The sequence below is a fragment of the Rissa tridactyla genome, chromosome 19 (genome assembly GCF_028500815.1).
Source record: "Rissa tridactyla isolate bRisTri1 chromosome 19, bRisTri1.patW.cur.20221130, whole genome shotgun sequence".
NCBI classification, from domain to species: domain Eukaryota; kingdom Metazoa; phylum Chordata; class Aves; order Charadriiformes; family Laridae; genus Rissa; species Rissa tridactyla.
This window is the reverse complement of record NC_071484.1, coordinates 1270494-1287170: the sequence shown is the minus strand read 5'-3', so window position 1 is coordinate 1287170 and position 16677 is coordinate 1270494. Positions and strand designations below refer to the sequence as shown.

The window sequence follows — 16677 nt, the reverse complement described above, 5'->3', positions numbered from 1 at the left end:
GTGGGCAGCGAGGCGCGGGCAGCGGAGCAGCGGGATGCAGCGGTACCGGGGCGTGGGGCTGTCGGGGCTGGCCGTGCTGCTGCTGGGTGTGTGGGGCTGGTGGCGGCAGGCAGTGGGCTGTGTGTTACCAGCGCTGGAGCCGGGGCTCTCCTGCTCCTTCTTGAACCTTATTCCCCCTCTGTTCTGCTTTCTACAGACATCCCTTCTGCCCTCAATGAGGACATTCCCTCCCAGATGACCTGTCTCACTCTGTTACTCCATCCATCCATCCATCCATCCATCCATCCATCCATCCATCCATCCATCCATTCCTCCCAGTCCATATCTTTTCCTTATTCCTTTCTCCTCGTCTTTATTCTGTTCTTCCAAACATCCCTCCTACATTCTTGTCTCCAACCAAGCACTCTCAGAGAAATTTTCTCTCCATACTTTGTTCTCTGAACATATCCCCATCATCAGTGACCTGTCTTCTCCCCTCTCCTGGTGCAACACATTTCCTGCTGAAGCAAAGTGATTCTTCTTTTCTTCTTGGCAGTGGCTGCAGGCAGAACCCAGGTGCAGCAAGAGCCGTTGGCAGAGACCACCGAGGGCGCCGGCATCAGCATCAACTGCTCCCACCCCAACATAAAGATCACCTACTTCATCCACTGGTACCGTCAGCTCCTGGGCCGAGGCCCTGCATACCTCGTGAGCAGCCTAAAAGAATCCAAAGAGCTGCAGGACCTGCCGGGGCGGCTATGGGTGTCGGCAGACCGCCGCTCCAGCGCCCTGTGGCTCGCCCGGCCCCGGCGCGGGGACGCGGCCGTGTATTACTGTGCCGTGGGTCTCCCACAGGGAGAGGAGCCGGGGCTGCGGCCGGGCAGGAACCGGCGTGGGCGGGGCCGGGCGTGTGTGTTGGGGGCGGAAGAACAGCCCTGGGCGGGCCCGCCAGGGGGCGCTGCGCTCTGCCCGCCGGGGCCCCTCCGGACAACCAGGAGGGGTTTCACAGTTTGTTCCCCTGTAAAAGCTCAGATATACAATGGAAAACTGAGTCCGCCAGCTACAGAATTTCAGACTCCTGCCCAAATGTTCCTGCTAGTGTTACAAAGTCATTGCATGGGGTCAGAAGTTGAAGCTCCCCAGCAGCAGGAGAATGGCATGTCGAGGTCAGAGGCACCTTCAAACGCTCCCCACAGGGGCTCAGTGGTGAGACCAGGAGCTTGTTTGACAGGATTCAGCACCTTGGCAGCTGGGGCCCAGGAGACAGGGTAAACCGCTTGGCCTGGACACACTGAGCGCAGCCTCAAGGCATGCCAGGTTTCCCCTTGAGGGGTGAGTCAGAAAGGGATTTGCTGAGTTGCTCTCAGGGGCTGGAGGTCTGAGGGGAGTGAGAGCTGGCAGGAGGCCTCTGGCAAGAGGCTGTGGGCTCCAGCCAGGCCCCGGGGAACTCTGTGTGACTCAAGCAGCTGACAGAGGTGGTCAAACCCATGGGCAGAGGTTTCCAAGGCACAGAGTGAAGGATCTGTCTTGCTCCCTGTCCCCGTCCCCTGCGCCATGGGGCTTCCCCCACCTGACTGGAACCGGCATCAGCACCAGCACTGGGCGTGGCATCAGCATCCACCATGGCCCCAGCACCGGCATCACCGGGTCCTCCTTGGAGTCAGTGCCTGGGCTCAGCCCCATTTCTCATCAATGGCTCCTGTGGATCTGTGCTCCTGAAGGCAGCGAACAGCCCCTTGGTCAGCAGACACATGGAGACTGAGATGCTCAGTGCAAGGCAGGGAGGGGAGTGTGGTGTTTCCTACAAGATCCTCTTGCTTCCCCATAAAGTGCTCCCAGTGTTCTGGGTAACGTGGCATTCTCTGGCCTGTCCGTAAAGACCTGACAGCTTTGTCTCAGAAATGCCTCACAGACGTAGAATAAGTTGCAATGGCAGTCATCCACTCCAGCGAACCATAAATGTTTGTAAGAGCTCCTTCAAGTTCTCTTTACTGTGGCCTACCACCTGCTCCTCAGCCCTGTCAGGGGCAGACCTTCACCTGGGCTGTAGTGGTTCCCTTGCTTTGTAGCAGTGCTTGATTTTATTCCTCTGACACCAATGGAGACAAAGAATTCACCCCAGAACACCTTTGGATCCTCCCTCTTGCCTAGGTAGCTGATTTCTTCTGGACATGACAAAGCTGTTTCAAACAGGGCAGTACGTTGCCCCAAAGGAAACACCAATATAGTCAAACAGGGGGACCTCCCCAGGGGGCACATGCTTCTGCTTGTCTTTCTCTTCTCCGTGTATCTCCTAATCATAGTGGGAATAGCCTCATGGTTGTCACCGCAGGATCCTGAGGTAGCCCTTCCTTGGCTGGTTTTCCTTCTTGGAGATCTGCTGTGCCACCACCGTTGTCCCCAGATGCTGGAGGCATTCCATCATTTGTGTTTCCTGCTTTCCTTTTCCCACTTCTTCCTAGGTATGACTGAGTTCCTGATCCTCTCAGCCACGTCCTTTGATCATTCTGCATTCTGTCACCATATGCAAGCTGCTCGGTGAAAAATGCTGTCACGAGAAAGAAAGTCTGCTTCCTGCCAGCACTGGGAGCACGCACAGTGGGCTTTATGGTCATCTTTGCCCAGGTGGCTCTGCTGCTGCAGTGCCCTTTCTGCACCAAGAAGGTTGTTGACCAGTTCCACCGAGATGCTGGGCCAGCAGGATCATGGCCTGTTTGGGTTGGGTTGACCTTGTCTGGCTGCCAGGTGCCCACCAAGCTGCTCTGTCACCCCCACTCCTCAGGAGGACAGGGGGAGAAAAGAAGACGAAACAAGAGAAAACAAGCTCATGTGTTGAGAGAAGGACAAGGAGATCACTCAGCCATTACTGTCACAGGCAATACAGGCTTGACTTGGGGAAATCAATTTAATGTATTGACAATCAAATCCGAGTAGGATAACAGAAAATAACAAATCTAACAGCACCTTCCCCCCACCCCTCTCTTCTTCACAAGCTCAACTTCACTCCTCACTTCTCTGCTTCCTCCTCCCAAGCATCTCAGGGGGAAGGGGAACGGGGGGTGCAGTCCGTTCATAACGCTTCTTCTCTGCCGCTCCTTCCTTCTTGTGCTCTTCCTCTGCTCCAATGTGGAGTCCTTCCCATGGGAGACTTTGTGAACCGCTCCAACACAGGCCCTTCCCATGGATTGCAGTTCTTCATGAACTGCTCCAGCATGGGCCCTTTGCATGGTCTGCAGTCCTTCAGGCACAGATTGTTGCAGTGTGGGTCCCCCGCAGGGCCACAGGTTCCGCCAGAAAACCTGCTGCAGTGTGGGGTCCTCTCCATGGGGCCACAGGTCCTGCCAGCAGCCTGGTCCAGCATGGGGTCTCCATGGAGTCACAGCTTCCTTCAGGGCACATCTACCTGCTGTGGTGTGGGGTCCTCCATGGGCTGCAAGTGGATATCTGCTCCACCTCTAACCTCCATGGGCTGCAGGGGGACAGCCTGCGTCCCCATGGTCTTCACCATGAACTACAGGGGAATCTCTGCTCTGCGCCTGGAGCACCTCTTCCCACTCCTTCTTCACTGACATTGGTGTCTGCAGGGCTGTTTCTCTCACCTATTCTCACTCCTCTCTTCCAGCTGCTCTTGCGCAACTGTTTTTTCCCTTCTTAAATATGTTAGCATAGAGGTCCTACCACTATCGCTGGATGGCTCCGATTTAGTCAGTGGCGGACCTGTCTTGGAGCCGGCTGGAGCTGGTTCTGTTCAACATGGGACACATGCAACTTCTGTCATCTTCTCACAGAAGCCACCCCTGCAGCCTCCCTGATACCAAACCCTTGTCCAATAAACCAGATACAGTCCACCCCTCACCTCTGTGAATCGCATATTTGAGAATTGTCCTTAATAGATGCATTCATCACACAATCTACGATGTTCACAAACTTCTCTTACATCAACGAAAAAGAATTCCTCACACCAAAATCGAAATAACACCATCACAACACCCACTAAGGTGGGCAATTTACACACACTCCATGCCCCGTCCCTCCACAACAATGACATCAGCAGCAATTCCCCACAATTATTCCACTCTCTGGTCTCTAGCAATATTTAGTCCATGTTCCAGGGTTCCCCAGGGCTCAATTTCAGGGCCAGTCCTCTTTAATGGTTTCATAAATGATCTGGAGGCAGGAATCAAATGTACCTTGAGTAAGTTTGCCAACAATACTAAACCAGGAGGAGCTGTGGACTCCCTTGAGGGTAGAGAGGCCTTGTAGAGAGATCCGGGTAAACCAGAGCGCTGGGCAATCACCAGCCATATGAAAAGCAACAAGATCAAGTGACAGATTCCTCGCCTGGGATGAGGTAATCCTGGTTACACATACAAACCGGGGGATGAGAGGCTGGAGAGCAGCCCCGTGGAAAGAGGTCAGAGGGTTTGGGTCGATGGCAAGTTGAATATGAGTCACCAGTGTGCCCTGGCAGCCAAAAGGGCCAACAGTGTGCTGGGGTGCATCAAGCCCAGCGTAGCTAGCTGGTTTTGGGAGATGATTGTCCCACTCTACACTGCACTAGTGTGGCCCCACCTCGAGTCCTGTGTGCGGTTATGGGCGCCTCAACTTAAGAAGGACAGCAAACTATTGGAGTGTGTCCAAGAGAACGGTGATCAAGATGGTGAAAGGTCTCGAGGGCAAGACTTAGGAGGAGTGGCTGAGGTCACTTGGTAGGTTCAGCTTGGAGAAGAGAAGGCTGAGGGGTGACCTCATTGCAGTCCACAATTTCCTCACGGAGGGGCAGTGGAAGGGCAGGTGCTGATCTCCTCTTTCTGGTGACCAGTGACAGGACACATAGAAATGGTATGAAGCTGCATCAGAGAAGCTCAGATTGAACATTAGGAAAAGGTTCTTCACTGAAAGGGAGATCGGTCACTGGAACAAGCTCCCCAGGGAAGTAGTCACAGCACCAAGCCTGTCAGAGTTGAAGGAACATATGGATGATGCTCTTAGTCATATGGTTTAGTTTTAGGTAGTCCTGCAAGCAGCAGGGAGTTGGACGCGATGATCCTTATGGGTCCCTTCCAACTCGGGATATTCTAAGATTCTATGACATGCCAGCACACATAAAAATACATGTGCATATACATCCAGTTACACGGGAACCCCTGCGCAGGCACACACACACACACGTTCACCCCTGAGACTTGTCACCACATAAGTGTTCACATGTGCTTATACACACTTGCACCTATATATATATGCAAGCTCCTGTACAAACACAGATATGTGTTCGTCTGCTCACATGTATGCCCACAGACATACAAACGCACGCACACTGGCAACACACACACACTTACCTCCACACCTGCAAAAATGTGTGTGGACACAAACACATGCACAGACATAAACAGAAATGTCCTCGTTCACACACACGCTGGCAGACACTCACTCTCATGTGTGCATTTGCAAATGCCCACACAAATGCAAACACAGAGGCACAAATATACCCCCAGGTGCAGACAGATGCGTATGCACATGAGGAACCCCAGCCTCTCCCCACACTCTGAGAAGCAGGACTCCACGGGCAGCTCTCTGCCCCTGTGCCCCTGAGGCAAGTCCTCGAAAGCCTACTGCTAAGAAGGCAAATAAGGCGCCAGCCACTGTTGGTGGATTTAGTGACAGCAGAGGGCTTTTGGGCTTTTGTGCGTTGGCCAGTAGTTCAACTGATTGTGTTCTCATTACAGGAAAGGGAGAAGGTGTATTGAGGTCCAAGCAGTGGGGTCTTTTTTTGAAATTTAACCATGTTCACATACCAATTCTGTCCATGAAAGACAAAGTCAAAGCTCAAGACCATCCCTATTGCTGCAGCTCCAGGCATTCTCCACTTTCCAAGTCAAAATGATCCCGACGTTTTGCAAGCTCCGGCCCATCCCTGGTGATTGCCGTAAGGCAGTTGTGGAGGTCTGGGACCAGTTCCAGGTTCAATGCAGGGAGAGGTGCTGCCCTGACATGCTCACATGGCAGCAAAGTGTTGTGTGCGGGGGGTGAGCTCCATGGCCTGCAGCTGCAAATGCTGGGGCTGGGACACCAGAGAGGAAGCTGGCCTGATGAAGTTGCCTTAAGATAAATACCATCTCTTCAAAAGACAAACTATTAATTAGCAGGTGGCATCAGGAGGAGATTTCAAGCTGCCTGAGCCAAGCCCCAACATCTGTCAGTGAACGTGGCTCATTTGAGCTCAGGGAGCTGCTCTGCTGAGGTGACCATCTCCTCATCTGCTTTTAGCACTGGAGCAGCCGGGAGAGCCAGAGGAGTGGTGGCAGAAGGCTGTGCCCAGCACTGCACTGGCACCAGGAGGACAAGCCTTGTGCCCGGAGAGCCTCCCAGAAAGGTTGGCATTTTCCAAGGGTCCTCACCTGGCCTGGAAGGCTCCCATTCAGGTCCCCCCAACTGGGACCTGCCTCCCTTGGAAGGAGTCCCTCTCCCAGCTGTGCTCTGCAAGTGCAGCAGCAGGAAGCAAGGTGCCAGACAAACGTTTTTTCCGGCTTTGACAAACATGCAGGTATGGCCTGATCTGAGCAAGCTCTTGAAATTGGTGACCTGCAGAGGTGCTGTCCAACCTAAATTATGCTATGGAAAGAGTAAAGACAGTTGGGTTAGTTGGTTTGTTAAATGCTAAAAGTAAGGAGAGGACAAATGGAGATCCTACCTGTGTTGAGGAAAGTGAGAATGGAAGGGCTATGGTCAAGTGGAAGGACCGTCTCTTTGGGTTTGAGTGTGTTTTTTTCCCCAATGAGCTTGAGATGGGAACGATTTATGAGATGGGATGGGAAGTGTGGCAGGAAACTTGATTTGTTGGTTCCTGAGACATCTTCTTTTGGACAGAGGAAGAAAGTGCCCAGTGCCTCGTTGGGCTGAGTAGGGCAGCTGGTGTCTGCAGGGTGTGGGGGTGTTGACCATAGTGTTTCTGAGACCTGCAGGTTTGGGTATGCTGAAAGGAGCTTGGGACTAGACACCATGCAGGAGCCAGGAAAGGCCAACCCAGCCAAGGGCTTGAGGATGGAGAGAGAGAGTACACAGGCATCAGGGAAGGAGACACTCCCAACGCATTGCAGAGGAGGATGTGTCAGAGAGGTGGGTCACCAGGTGCAGGCCTATCCCCCTTTAACCCCTCACCTTGCAAAGGCAGAAGCTGTTGACTGCAGGAGCAACATGTGCCAGTACTGGGGAAGAGAAAACCGCAGCACAGGCATTTGAGATGTGCTAAGAACAAGCATTTTCTCCTCCCCATTTCATTCTTTGTTACCCTTGCAGAGTCATTTCCGGCAGCTCTGCTCTCTCGGGGCTCTTGGTGGGGACGTGTGGGTTTTCTGAGTCTGTCCCACACATGCAAGAGGATCGGAATAGGATCAAAGTGCTCACAGGTGTTCCCATGATCTCTCACCATGCTGGAAGTGACCTGGAGCCAGCACAGGAGGGCCAGGCACCACAGGCTCTTCCCTGGACTCTCCGGGCAGCAGGAGATTGGAAATCAAAAATGTGGGTGAAAGCACAGCTCTCCTCTGGGGGTATCCCTGTGGGAGGTAGTTGGCATTACTGTGTTGTGGGATCCACGCTGAGCTGAGGTGTGAGGCTGCCTGCCCAAAGATACCGCCTTGCTGTACCCATCCATGGGGCTAGTGCTGCAGAGAAAGGAAAAGGGAGCCTGCTCCTCTGACATTTTGCATCTCCTCTTGTTTTGCATTTCAGAGTCTTTCCCTCCACAGTCACTGACCCTCTTTTTCTTCCAGGCACCATGGGATAGACCACTGTCACCCAGCAAGAAGCACAAGTCACAGTGAAGCAGGGAGACACCTTTGAAACCACCTACACCTACCAAGCCCAGTGGCCGTCTCACCACCTTGCTGAACACCACTGAGAAATACAGCCTCCTACAGCTGGAGAAAGTCGAGCTCTCTGACAGTGCCTTGTACCTCTGTGTTTTGCAAGACACCCCAGTGCAGGGAGCTTCCTTGGCTGTGCAAGAGCCCAGGGGATGGAGGGGACACGTCTCAGAGTTGGGGAAGGGGTCGTCAGGTCTCCCTTGGCAGAGCTGCTTCCCCTGTACACTCAGGGATTTGCAGGACAAGATCTTCTTCCAGGAGGGGACAGTTTCATTGGCCTGAGAGGAAAGAGAAAGTGGTGAAAGGCTCTTGGGTTCCCTTGTTTTCACCGGGGGTTATATGGTTATTCTGCCCAATGGCTCTGGTGAGCTGGTGGGCAATGCAGGAGGTTGTGGGGGTTTGTGCAATAGTTCCCCGCTGCTGCTCTTTGCTTTCTGGATCTCCCTGCTGCACACTGCTTCCTCAGGGTTTCCTGTGGGCCTGTTTCTTTGAGCCTCTGCTCTGAGATGTGTCCCTTAGAGGCTGGAGTTCAAAGAAAGATGGAAAACCTGCCCTCTGGCAATGCTCCTTCCTGGAATTACAATTGCAATAATTTTCAAAAATACGCAGAACCACCATGCGGACCTTCCAATTGCTGTACGGCCATGTGCTGAGATCTGGAGGACCTGCTCTCCGCAGTGCACTCTGCCCATCCTTGGAGCCCCTCTCATGCAGTACCTCATAGGTTTCCTGCAGCCCTGCCCCATTTCTTCTGCAGTGTGACCAGGCTGTACAGCTCTATGCAAGATCTCGGTAGGGGAGTAGACCACCAAGCAGAGGTGAGTAACAGGCTCTGTGAGGAGAAGGGCTGGCCTTGGGAAAAGCTATTTCATGATTCCAACAACAACCTGTGAGTCCCCTTAGCCTTGCACGTCCGCGTAACTGCTGGGCTGTGCAGGGGACTCTTTGGGGGTAGAGGGTGTATAGGTGGCCTGCCCTTACTACCCTTGGCCTTGCGTTCAGGCCATGCTCCCTCATTCAGGGGAGAAGTTGGAGGATTAGGATGAGAAGGTCGGGCATTATTCTGAAGGCTTTTTCTTACACCATCTTTGCTCCTGCATCCTTGGGGGCCATCTTCTGACTGAGCTTCTTTTCCCACCACAGGGCTATCCAGAGCAGGAGGAATTCCCTTCTGCACAGGCTTGTGAGCTGCTGACCTCTCAGAGCCTCCAGCAGCACTGGGGAGCACTCTCTAGGGGAAAGCAATGGCCTGTCTCCTGTTGCAGGACGTGTTCTGATGCCAAGAGATTCCATGTGAGCAGAGATGCTGGAATACAGGGCCTGATACCCACTGGCTGTGGAGGAGATGAGTATATCTTCCTCCGCACCAAGGGACAGTGCTTGGAAGGGACCCATTACCCCATGTCCCACCCTCCCCTTCCTCTTCTGCTTGTGCCCGCACCTTATCCCCCACCACCCAAGACAATGCCTTTCTTCCTTGGCATACAAGGCAATGTTGACCATGAAAAGGATTACATGAAAGCAGATGTAAGTATGAGAAAACTTTAATGACTCTGAGGTGGAAAGAAGTACACTTGTAGAGGAGGTGGCCAGAGCAGGGAGAGGACCAGCAGATGACAGAAGTCTGCTGCCTTTGCCCATGGCTGAGACCCCACAGGTCTGTCCGACAGAAGGTGAGGGGACAGCAGATGCGCCACGGCAGCTTTGCAGGTCTTATGGCCCAGAAGAACAAAAAATACCAGAAGAAATGGGAGAGAGAATAAGGCAGGGAAGTTAGACTTTGGCCAGATTTTCAGCGAACCCCAGCAGCTCTCCTTTGGAAGGGCAGCAATGGCTGCTCAGCCTCCCTAAAATCAATGGCCAGGAGCTTTGTCTTCAATCCAGCATCAGGTTCCTGGGGGTCCTTGTCAGGGCTGTCACCAGCGCATTTAGCAGAGGGGGCACCTTCTGCCACAGTAGCGGCTGGAAATGTCAGAGAGGTCACAGCACCCAGAGGTGATGGGCACTCCATCACAGCTGAGGATGTTGCCAACAGCAGCAGAGGTGGAGGATCCCACAACGGTGTTCTGTGGGAAGGAGCTGAGGATGGGGCCAGGCAGGGTCACCACCACAGGTGGGGGCTCTATGAAGACAGTGGAGTTCTGGCACTGCCTGACACAGGGCTCATTGCAGCTGTTGGCCAGTGGGGTGGGGCCACAGGGCCGGCAGGGCTGGCACTGGTCATAGCAGGACATGTCTCTGGGCTGCAGGAGCACCTGGGAGAGAGGGCAGAGAGGCAGTAGAGCACATGCACATGTGAGGAACAGTCTGCCAGGAGTCCTATCGTGTTATTCCTGCCTTGGTGTAGGACCCTACACTTGTTGAACTTTTTTAGGTTCCTCTCCGCCCAAGTCTCCAGCCGGTCCATGTCTTGCTGTATGACACCACAGCCTTCTGCTTTGTCAGCCACTCCTCCCAGTTTTGTATCATCACCAAACTTGCTGAGGGTACACTCTGTCCCCTTATCCAGGTCGTTGATGGATACACTGAACAAGACTGGGCCCAGCACTGACCCCTGAGGAACATCTGCTAGTTACAGGCCTCCAACTGGACTCTATGCCACTGTTCCTGGTCTCAAGGACATAGGATTCCTCAAGACTGATCTCGCTTGTAAAGACTGAGGCAAAGAAGGCATTCCGCACCTCAGCCTTTCCATGTCCTGTGTTGCCAGGCTGCGCAGCATCGGAGAAGGCCCACTCATTCAGCAGGGGGACTACAGTTCCTCTAGCCTTCCTTTTGTCACCTGTGTCCTTAGAGAAGGCCTTCTTGTTGCCTTTGACATCTGTTGCCAGAGTCAGTTCCACTTGGCCTTTGCCTTTCCTAACCTCATCCCTGCATGCTTGGACAGTGTCCCTGGAGTCCTCCCCAGTTTCCTCTGCTCACTTCCTTCTTGTGTTTTAGTTTGGCCAGGAGCTCCTTGTTCATCCATGCAGGCCTCCTGGCATGCTTTCCTGACTTTCTGCTCATTGGGATGGCCCGCTCTTGAGCTTGGAGGAAGTGGTCCAGATGTCTTAAGCCTCTGTTGCCTCCAGGGCTATACCCCACAGGAATTTTCCAAGCAGGTCTTTAAAGGCACCAAAGCCTGCTGTCCTAAAGGCCCAGGTTATGAGCTTGCTATTTACCCTCCTCAGTCCCCTTGGGATCATGAACTCCACCATTTCACGGTCACTGCAACCCAGGCTGCCTTTGATCTTCACATCCACAACAAGCTCTTCCTTCTTGATACCTATGAGGTCCAGCAGAACACCTGTCCTCATGGGATCCTCTATCACTTGGGTGATGAAGTTGTCATCCATGCACTTGAGGAAACGTGCTTATGTCCTGCTGTGCTGCTCCTCCAGCAGATATTGGGGTGGTTGAATTTTCTCATGAAGGCCAGTGAATATGAGACTGCTCCTGCCTGCCTGTAGAGGGTCTCCTCTGCTGGTTCTTCCTGGTCAGGTGTCCTATAGGAGACACCCACTGCAGTGTGTTCTTTATCTGTCTTCTCTTTAATGCTTACCCACAAGCTCTTGGTTGGCACATCACCCATCGCCAGGCAGGGCTCCATGCACTCCAGCTGCTCTCTCACAGAAAGAGAAAGTCCCCCTCCTCATCTTTTCAGTCTGTCTTCTGAAAGAGCCTGTATCCCTCCACTGAAACATGCCAGTCATGGGAGCCATCCCACCCTGTCTCCATGATCCCAACATGATCGTAGCCCTGCAACTGCCCACTCATCTCTAACTCCTCACGTTTATTCTCTTTGAAGGCAATGAACCTGTTTTGTAGTTGTAAACCCGTAGGTGGGGCAGAAGCCTTCCGCTTGGTGCCAGAAGTCACCAGCATCCATCCTCCAATTGCCCTCTGCAAATCTGCTTTTAGGAGTCTACAAGCCGTATCCAGTTTTTAAGAACCATCTTTTAAAAGCACAGGAACAAGCAATTCCATTATGTCTCAAGTTAAGCATCAGGGCAGAAGACCTCATGGAACTCAAGAGGAAAAGATATTGTACAGGAAGGTTCGCAGGAAGGTTATAAAGCTTTGGTTCACATATGCAGGGAAAAGGCAGGAAAGGCCAAGGCTCAATGAGAGTTGAGAGTTGGCTTGTCTTTTGTCAGTCAACAAGAAAGGATTTTTAAGTACGTAGACAGCAAGAGGAGGTCTAAAGGAAACACTGAACAAATACCTGTTGAAGATGGTCACTTGACTAAAGTGCTGTTGAATGAATTAGATATCCTTCTATGATGAGGTCACCCACCTAGTGGATGAAGGGAAGGCGGTGGATGGAGTTTTTCTGAATTTTACTAAGGCTTTTAATAGTGTCCCTATCCTTCCGGAAAAGTTGGGAAGTCAAGTGAGTTCAGGAGAGTCAACTGTGGGATGAGCAGGTATATGGTGTGCTGGGTGAAAAACTGACTGAAAGGCAGGGCTCTAAGGGTTGTAGTGAATGGGGCTACATCTGCCTGATGACCAGTCAGCACGGTGGCTCCTCAGGGCTCAATTCTAGGGATGGTTCTGTTCAATATTTTGATCAGTGATCTGGATGTAGGAGTTGAGTGTGCCATGAGCAATTTTGCTGATGATACCAAACTGGGAGGTGTTGATGCGTCTCTGGAGGGACAAAAGGCCTTACAGAGGGATATCTAGATAAATTGGAGCATTGGGCAATCATTAATGGCATGAAATTTAACTAGTCCAAATGACAGATTCTGCATCTGGGATGGAGTAACACCAGACACAGGTATAAATTTGGAGAGGAGTGGCTGGAGCTGCCCTGCAGAAAGGGATCTGGGGGTGCTGGTTGTCAGCAGACTCAACAGGAGTCAGCAGTGTGCCCTGGCAGCCAGAGGGCAAACCACAGCCTGGGGTGCATTAACACAGTCCAACCAGCCGGTCAAGAGAGGGGATTATCCCACTGCATCAAGCACTGGGGCGGCCTCCCCTTGAGTACCGTGTGTAGTTCTGGGCCCCACAAGTTAAGAAGGAAGTGAAGGTGCTTGAATGCATCCAGAGGAGGACAACAAAGCCTGTGAAAAGGCTGGAAGGAATGTCCCATGAGGAGTGGCTAAGGACTTTGGTCTTGTCTAGTTTGGAGAAAAGGAGTCTGAGAGGTGACGTCATGGCTCTCTACAGCTTCCTTAGGAGGGGAAGTGGAGAGGGAAGCGCTGATGTCTTCTCCCTGGGATCCAGTGTCACGACACAGAGCAATGGTTCAAAGCTGCGTCAGGAGAGGTTCAAAGTTGTCATTAAGAAACAGTTCTTCACCAAGAGAGTGGTCATACATGGGGACAGGCTTCCTAGAGAGGGGGTTGATGCCTGTCAGTAGTTAAGAGGCATTTTTGGACAATGCCCTTAATAACATGCTTTAACTTTTTTAACTTGCAACTGCTTGACGACTGATGAATGCCCACTGCTTGCTGTTTGTTATGCCTGAGAATATTCTGTGGTCTTACAGTTGCTGGCAACTGCTGCTTAAGGAAGTCCTCTGGAAAGATCCTTTTACCAAATTTGTGGAGGACATAAGGTTTGCTCTTCTGCTCATTTACAGAGCTTTAGGTAAAGCAGGGATGGACTATTTGGGGGAAAAAGAAGCACCTAGTCCATGCAAATTAGCACGAGCAACTATGGGGGCTGTAATGACCTGGGAAAGACATGAGGACTGAAACAGTCCTCTCTTTGGATGCTGAAATAAGGGACATTCTCCAGAACCAGGTTTGCTGGCCTATGAGAAAGCTTAGGTGTATACAAACGCTCTGCAAAAGTACTTCTCCCACAAGAAGGAGAGCAATCAGAAAAGGGGGACAATAACTCCTGCTTTTCCAGAGGAAAACCAGACAGAGGTGGAAAAGCCACTGGAGACTCCTGAGGACTCCAGCCCTGTTGTTCAGGAAGTGCCTGATAATATGCATCCACGGTATTGGAAGAATGCGCAAGTGCTCCTAGATGAACTAGGGCAGCACAAGCATATCTCTTCTTGGGAAAACCAGGGAAGTGTTGTGTACAAATAGATGTCAGTAAGGGGTCCCACCTCTTGATTTAGTCCGAGGTATCCTTCAGACTTGTGGCCCATCTGAGAAGACATAAAGGCTGGAATGTGTTTAGGAAAGCCATGGCTGCGGTGAATGTCCCCTCTGGCATCATGGATCATACAACAACCACGGTCTCTGGAAAACTAGAAGTGACTGAAGATGTCCAAGAAGCATCCCAGACATCTTGTAATATGAGGATTATACCTAAATTCTGTGGTGCATGCTGTAAACTTTACTGTTGAAATAATAATATTCGTGGAACCATGAAATCACAGGATGGCTTTACTTGGAAAGGACCTTTAAAAGGCCATCTAGTCCAACTCACCCTGCCACGGAGGTTTTATATTCATACAATCTTGAAACTTTGCTGTCTGTAGTGTCCATTCAAAAAACATGCTGGGTTGAGATTAAAAAGCACATACTCAGCCGTGCAGTTGGGTTGTAGGCTTTATTTATGGAACACAGTTATGAAAATTACTGCAAGAAATGCTGGTCTGGGTCTTCTGAAAATTATTTTGAGTAGGTGTGGCCATGAGGAGAGCTCCATCTTCATATTTTACAAAATGCATCAGTATCTGATCATTTTCTACTGGATTGTGAGAATACAAATTTGAAAACTGTTTGGAAGGTAATCTCTTGTTACAGTGATGTAGGAAAAGATGCAGTGGTATCCACAGGCCATGACGGGGAGATGCTGCAGTTGCTTCCTCTGGAAAGCACTTTCTGTAGCATTGTGATTTTCAAACGCCATGATGCTTTCAGGAAAGAGAGCACTCTTTGAGTGGGGGGTAACCACATGAGTCAAAAAACCTCTGTGTGGTTCTGATGTGCCAAGAAAATTGCTAGCCAGTGATCTCTGGGCTGGTTATGAGGGTGTGTAGTCACCACCACGCTCACTGGTCTTGGGGGAACATGGGCCCTAGGGAGCTAGTTCCTCGGCTAAGCACCCAGAAATGTTTCCCTGGTGTAGGGCTCTGCTAAGAAAAAACAAGAGAGTTGCTCCATCTCAGACTGCGATCTCATCCCTGTGTTACCACTGGACTCAGCACTGACTCCTACAGAAGAGGGAGAGGTGGGGAGAGGTGTCCCCAGTCCTAACCCTATGCAGGAATCACTCTGTCCTCTGCCCTGGTCCTGTGCTGCTGTCGGTGTGTGGCATTTGTGTGAGGTCAAACTCCCACAGCACATGGGCACAGAGTCTGCAGTTGTGGGATGCCCTTGGCCTGTGTGTGGGGAGCAGCAGTGCTGCATGGAGCACAAGGTTCACTTCAGCCCCAGGGTTCTGGGAATGCTGAAGGAGGTTGGTGCCTGGGGAAAGGCACCCCAGCGTGTAACCTGTGACTGGGCTGCTGTGTGTCCTGTACCCTTCAGAGACAGCTCACGGATCCTGCTGAGGGTTGAATGAAATCCCACTGTCACTGCCATGTCTCCACAGAGCTGGAATATCTCCTCTCACACAGCACCTTTCTGGACTAGACTGGGGATGTGGCACATGTGGGGTGGCAGAGTTCCTGTGCCTCAGGAAAGCTCTGCTTGAGGAAGACAAGGCAGCACAGAGCAGTGCTGCATCTTTGGGCACCAGTCACTGTCCTAGGCCTGCCTTCAGCCAAGGGGTGTTGGGTTCACAGGGACAGGGGACTCCAATCTGTGGCCTGCTGTAGCTGATACAAATAGGAACTTGTGAACACCTCAGCCCTACATATCTGGGCAACAGATGAAACATGCCAGATGCTGGAGAGTGATAGAATTGCATGGGGAATCTGTCCCTGCTGCTCGTGCATGGCATACTGACCATGTCCCCTAGATAAGGTGAAGGAGGGAAGAGGCAGGTGGAGTAGGCAATGTGGGCCATCCCCAAGGCTATTCACCCATTCCCAGTTCCTGCCATCCTTTGGGAACATGGTCTTCTGAGCCTCCTTGCCCAGCACAGCTCCACCCAAAGCAAGAGGAGCACTCTTCCCCAAGAGCTTGTGGGACTGCAGACTTCCCAGGCCTCCCACATGCCCACAGTTCCTCTCTGGAGGACAAGAGTTGTCATGATTCCCTTTCACACGACAGGGTCCATGGCCAAGGGGCTATTTCTGAGCAGAGCTGCAGCAAGGCAAGGACTGATGGCCGTTGGCTGTGGAGTAACCAGGGATGTCTTCTTCAGCTTCAAGAGGCAGTGCCTGAAAGAGGACTCGCTGCAGTGTGTCCCACCCTCCAATGCCTCTAGGAGTGATGAAAGGTTCCCCTGTGCCCCCACCTAATTCCTCCTGGAAAGCAATGGCTTTCTCCTTCCACAGTCAGTGTGCAGATAAAAAGACCATATAAAGGGCACAGGCAGGGTTGCAGCAGTTGTTTAATGAGTCTAAAGAATGCGAATGAGTCTAAAGAATGTGATCATTCCAAGTGGAGGCCCCCAGCGTGGGGAGCAGAAGGAGCAGACAAGAATGTGTTCCCTATTTCCTGTGGCAGAGTTCCCACAGGGCATCTGTTGACCTGCCCATCAAAGGGAGACAGGCTAGCAGGTTCCTCCAGGCTGGTTTCTGAGGTCTACACAACAAGGCTTTAAGGGAAGCACAAGACATCAAAGAAAAGATAGAAAAAGGGTGAGAGGAAGACTGGAAAGGTAAATATTGTCTGTGTTTTCAGAGACACCAGGTTGGCGTCTTCACATCTGTACTTGCAGGGAGAGTCAGAGATGGTCAGCTGCTCTTAAAAAAAATGGCATGAAGTCTGATCCTCTGTTCAGCACCATGTTCTGAGTTCCAAGGGGTCCTTACGGGGAGCCGTTGTCAGCATGT

General features: G+C 51.9%; 1 gene segment (V, D, J or C); it reads left to right on the top strand.

The window, feature by feature from the left end:
• Positions 1–34: 34 nt before the first annotated feature.
• On the top strand, positions 35–7802 carry LOC128919480 (T cell receptor alpha variable 26-2-like). The segment is given in 3 exon segments: positions 35–86; positions 536–819; positions 7752–7802. Coding segments are annotated over 3 exon segments (387 nt in total).
• Positions 7803–16677: the final 8875 nt, after the last annotated feature.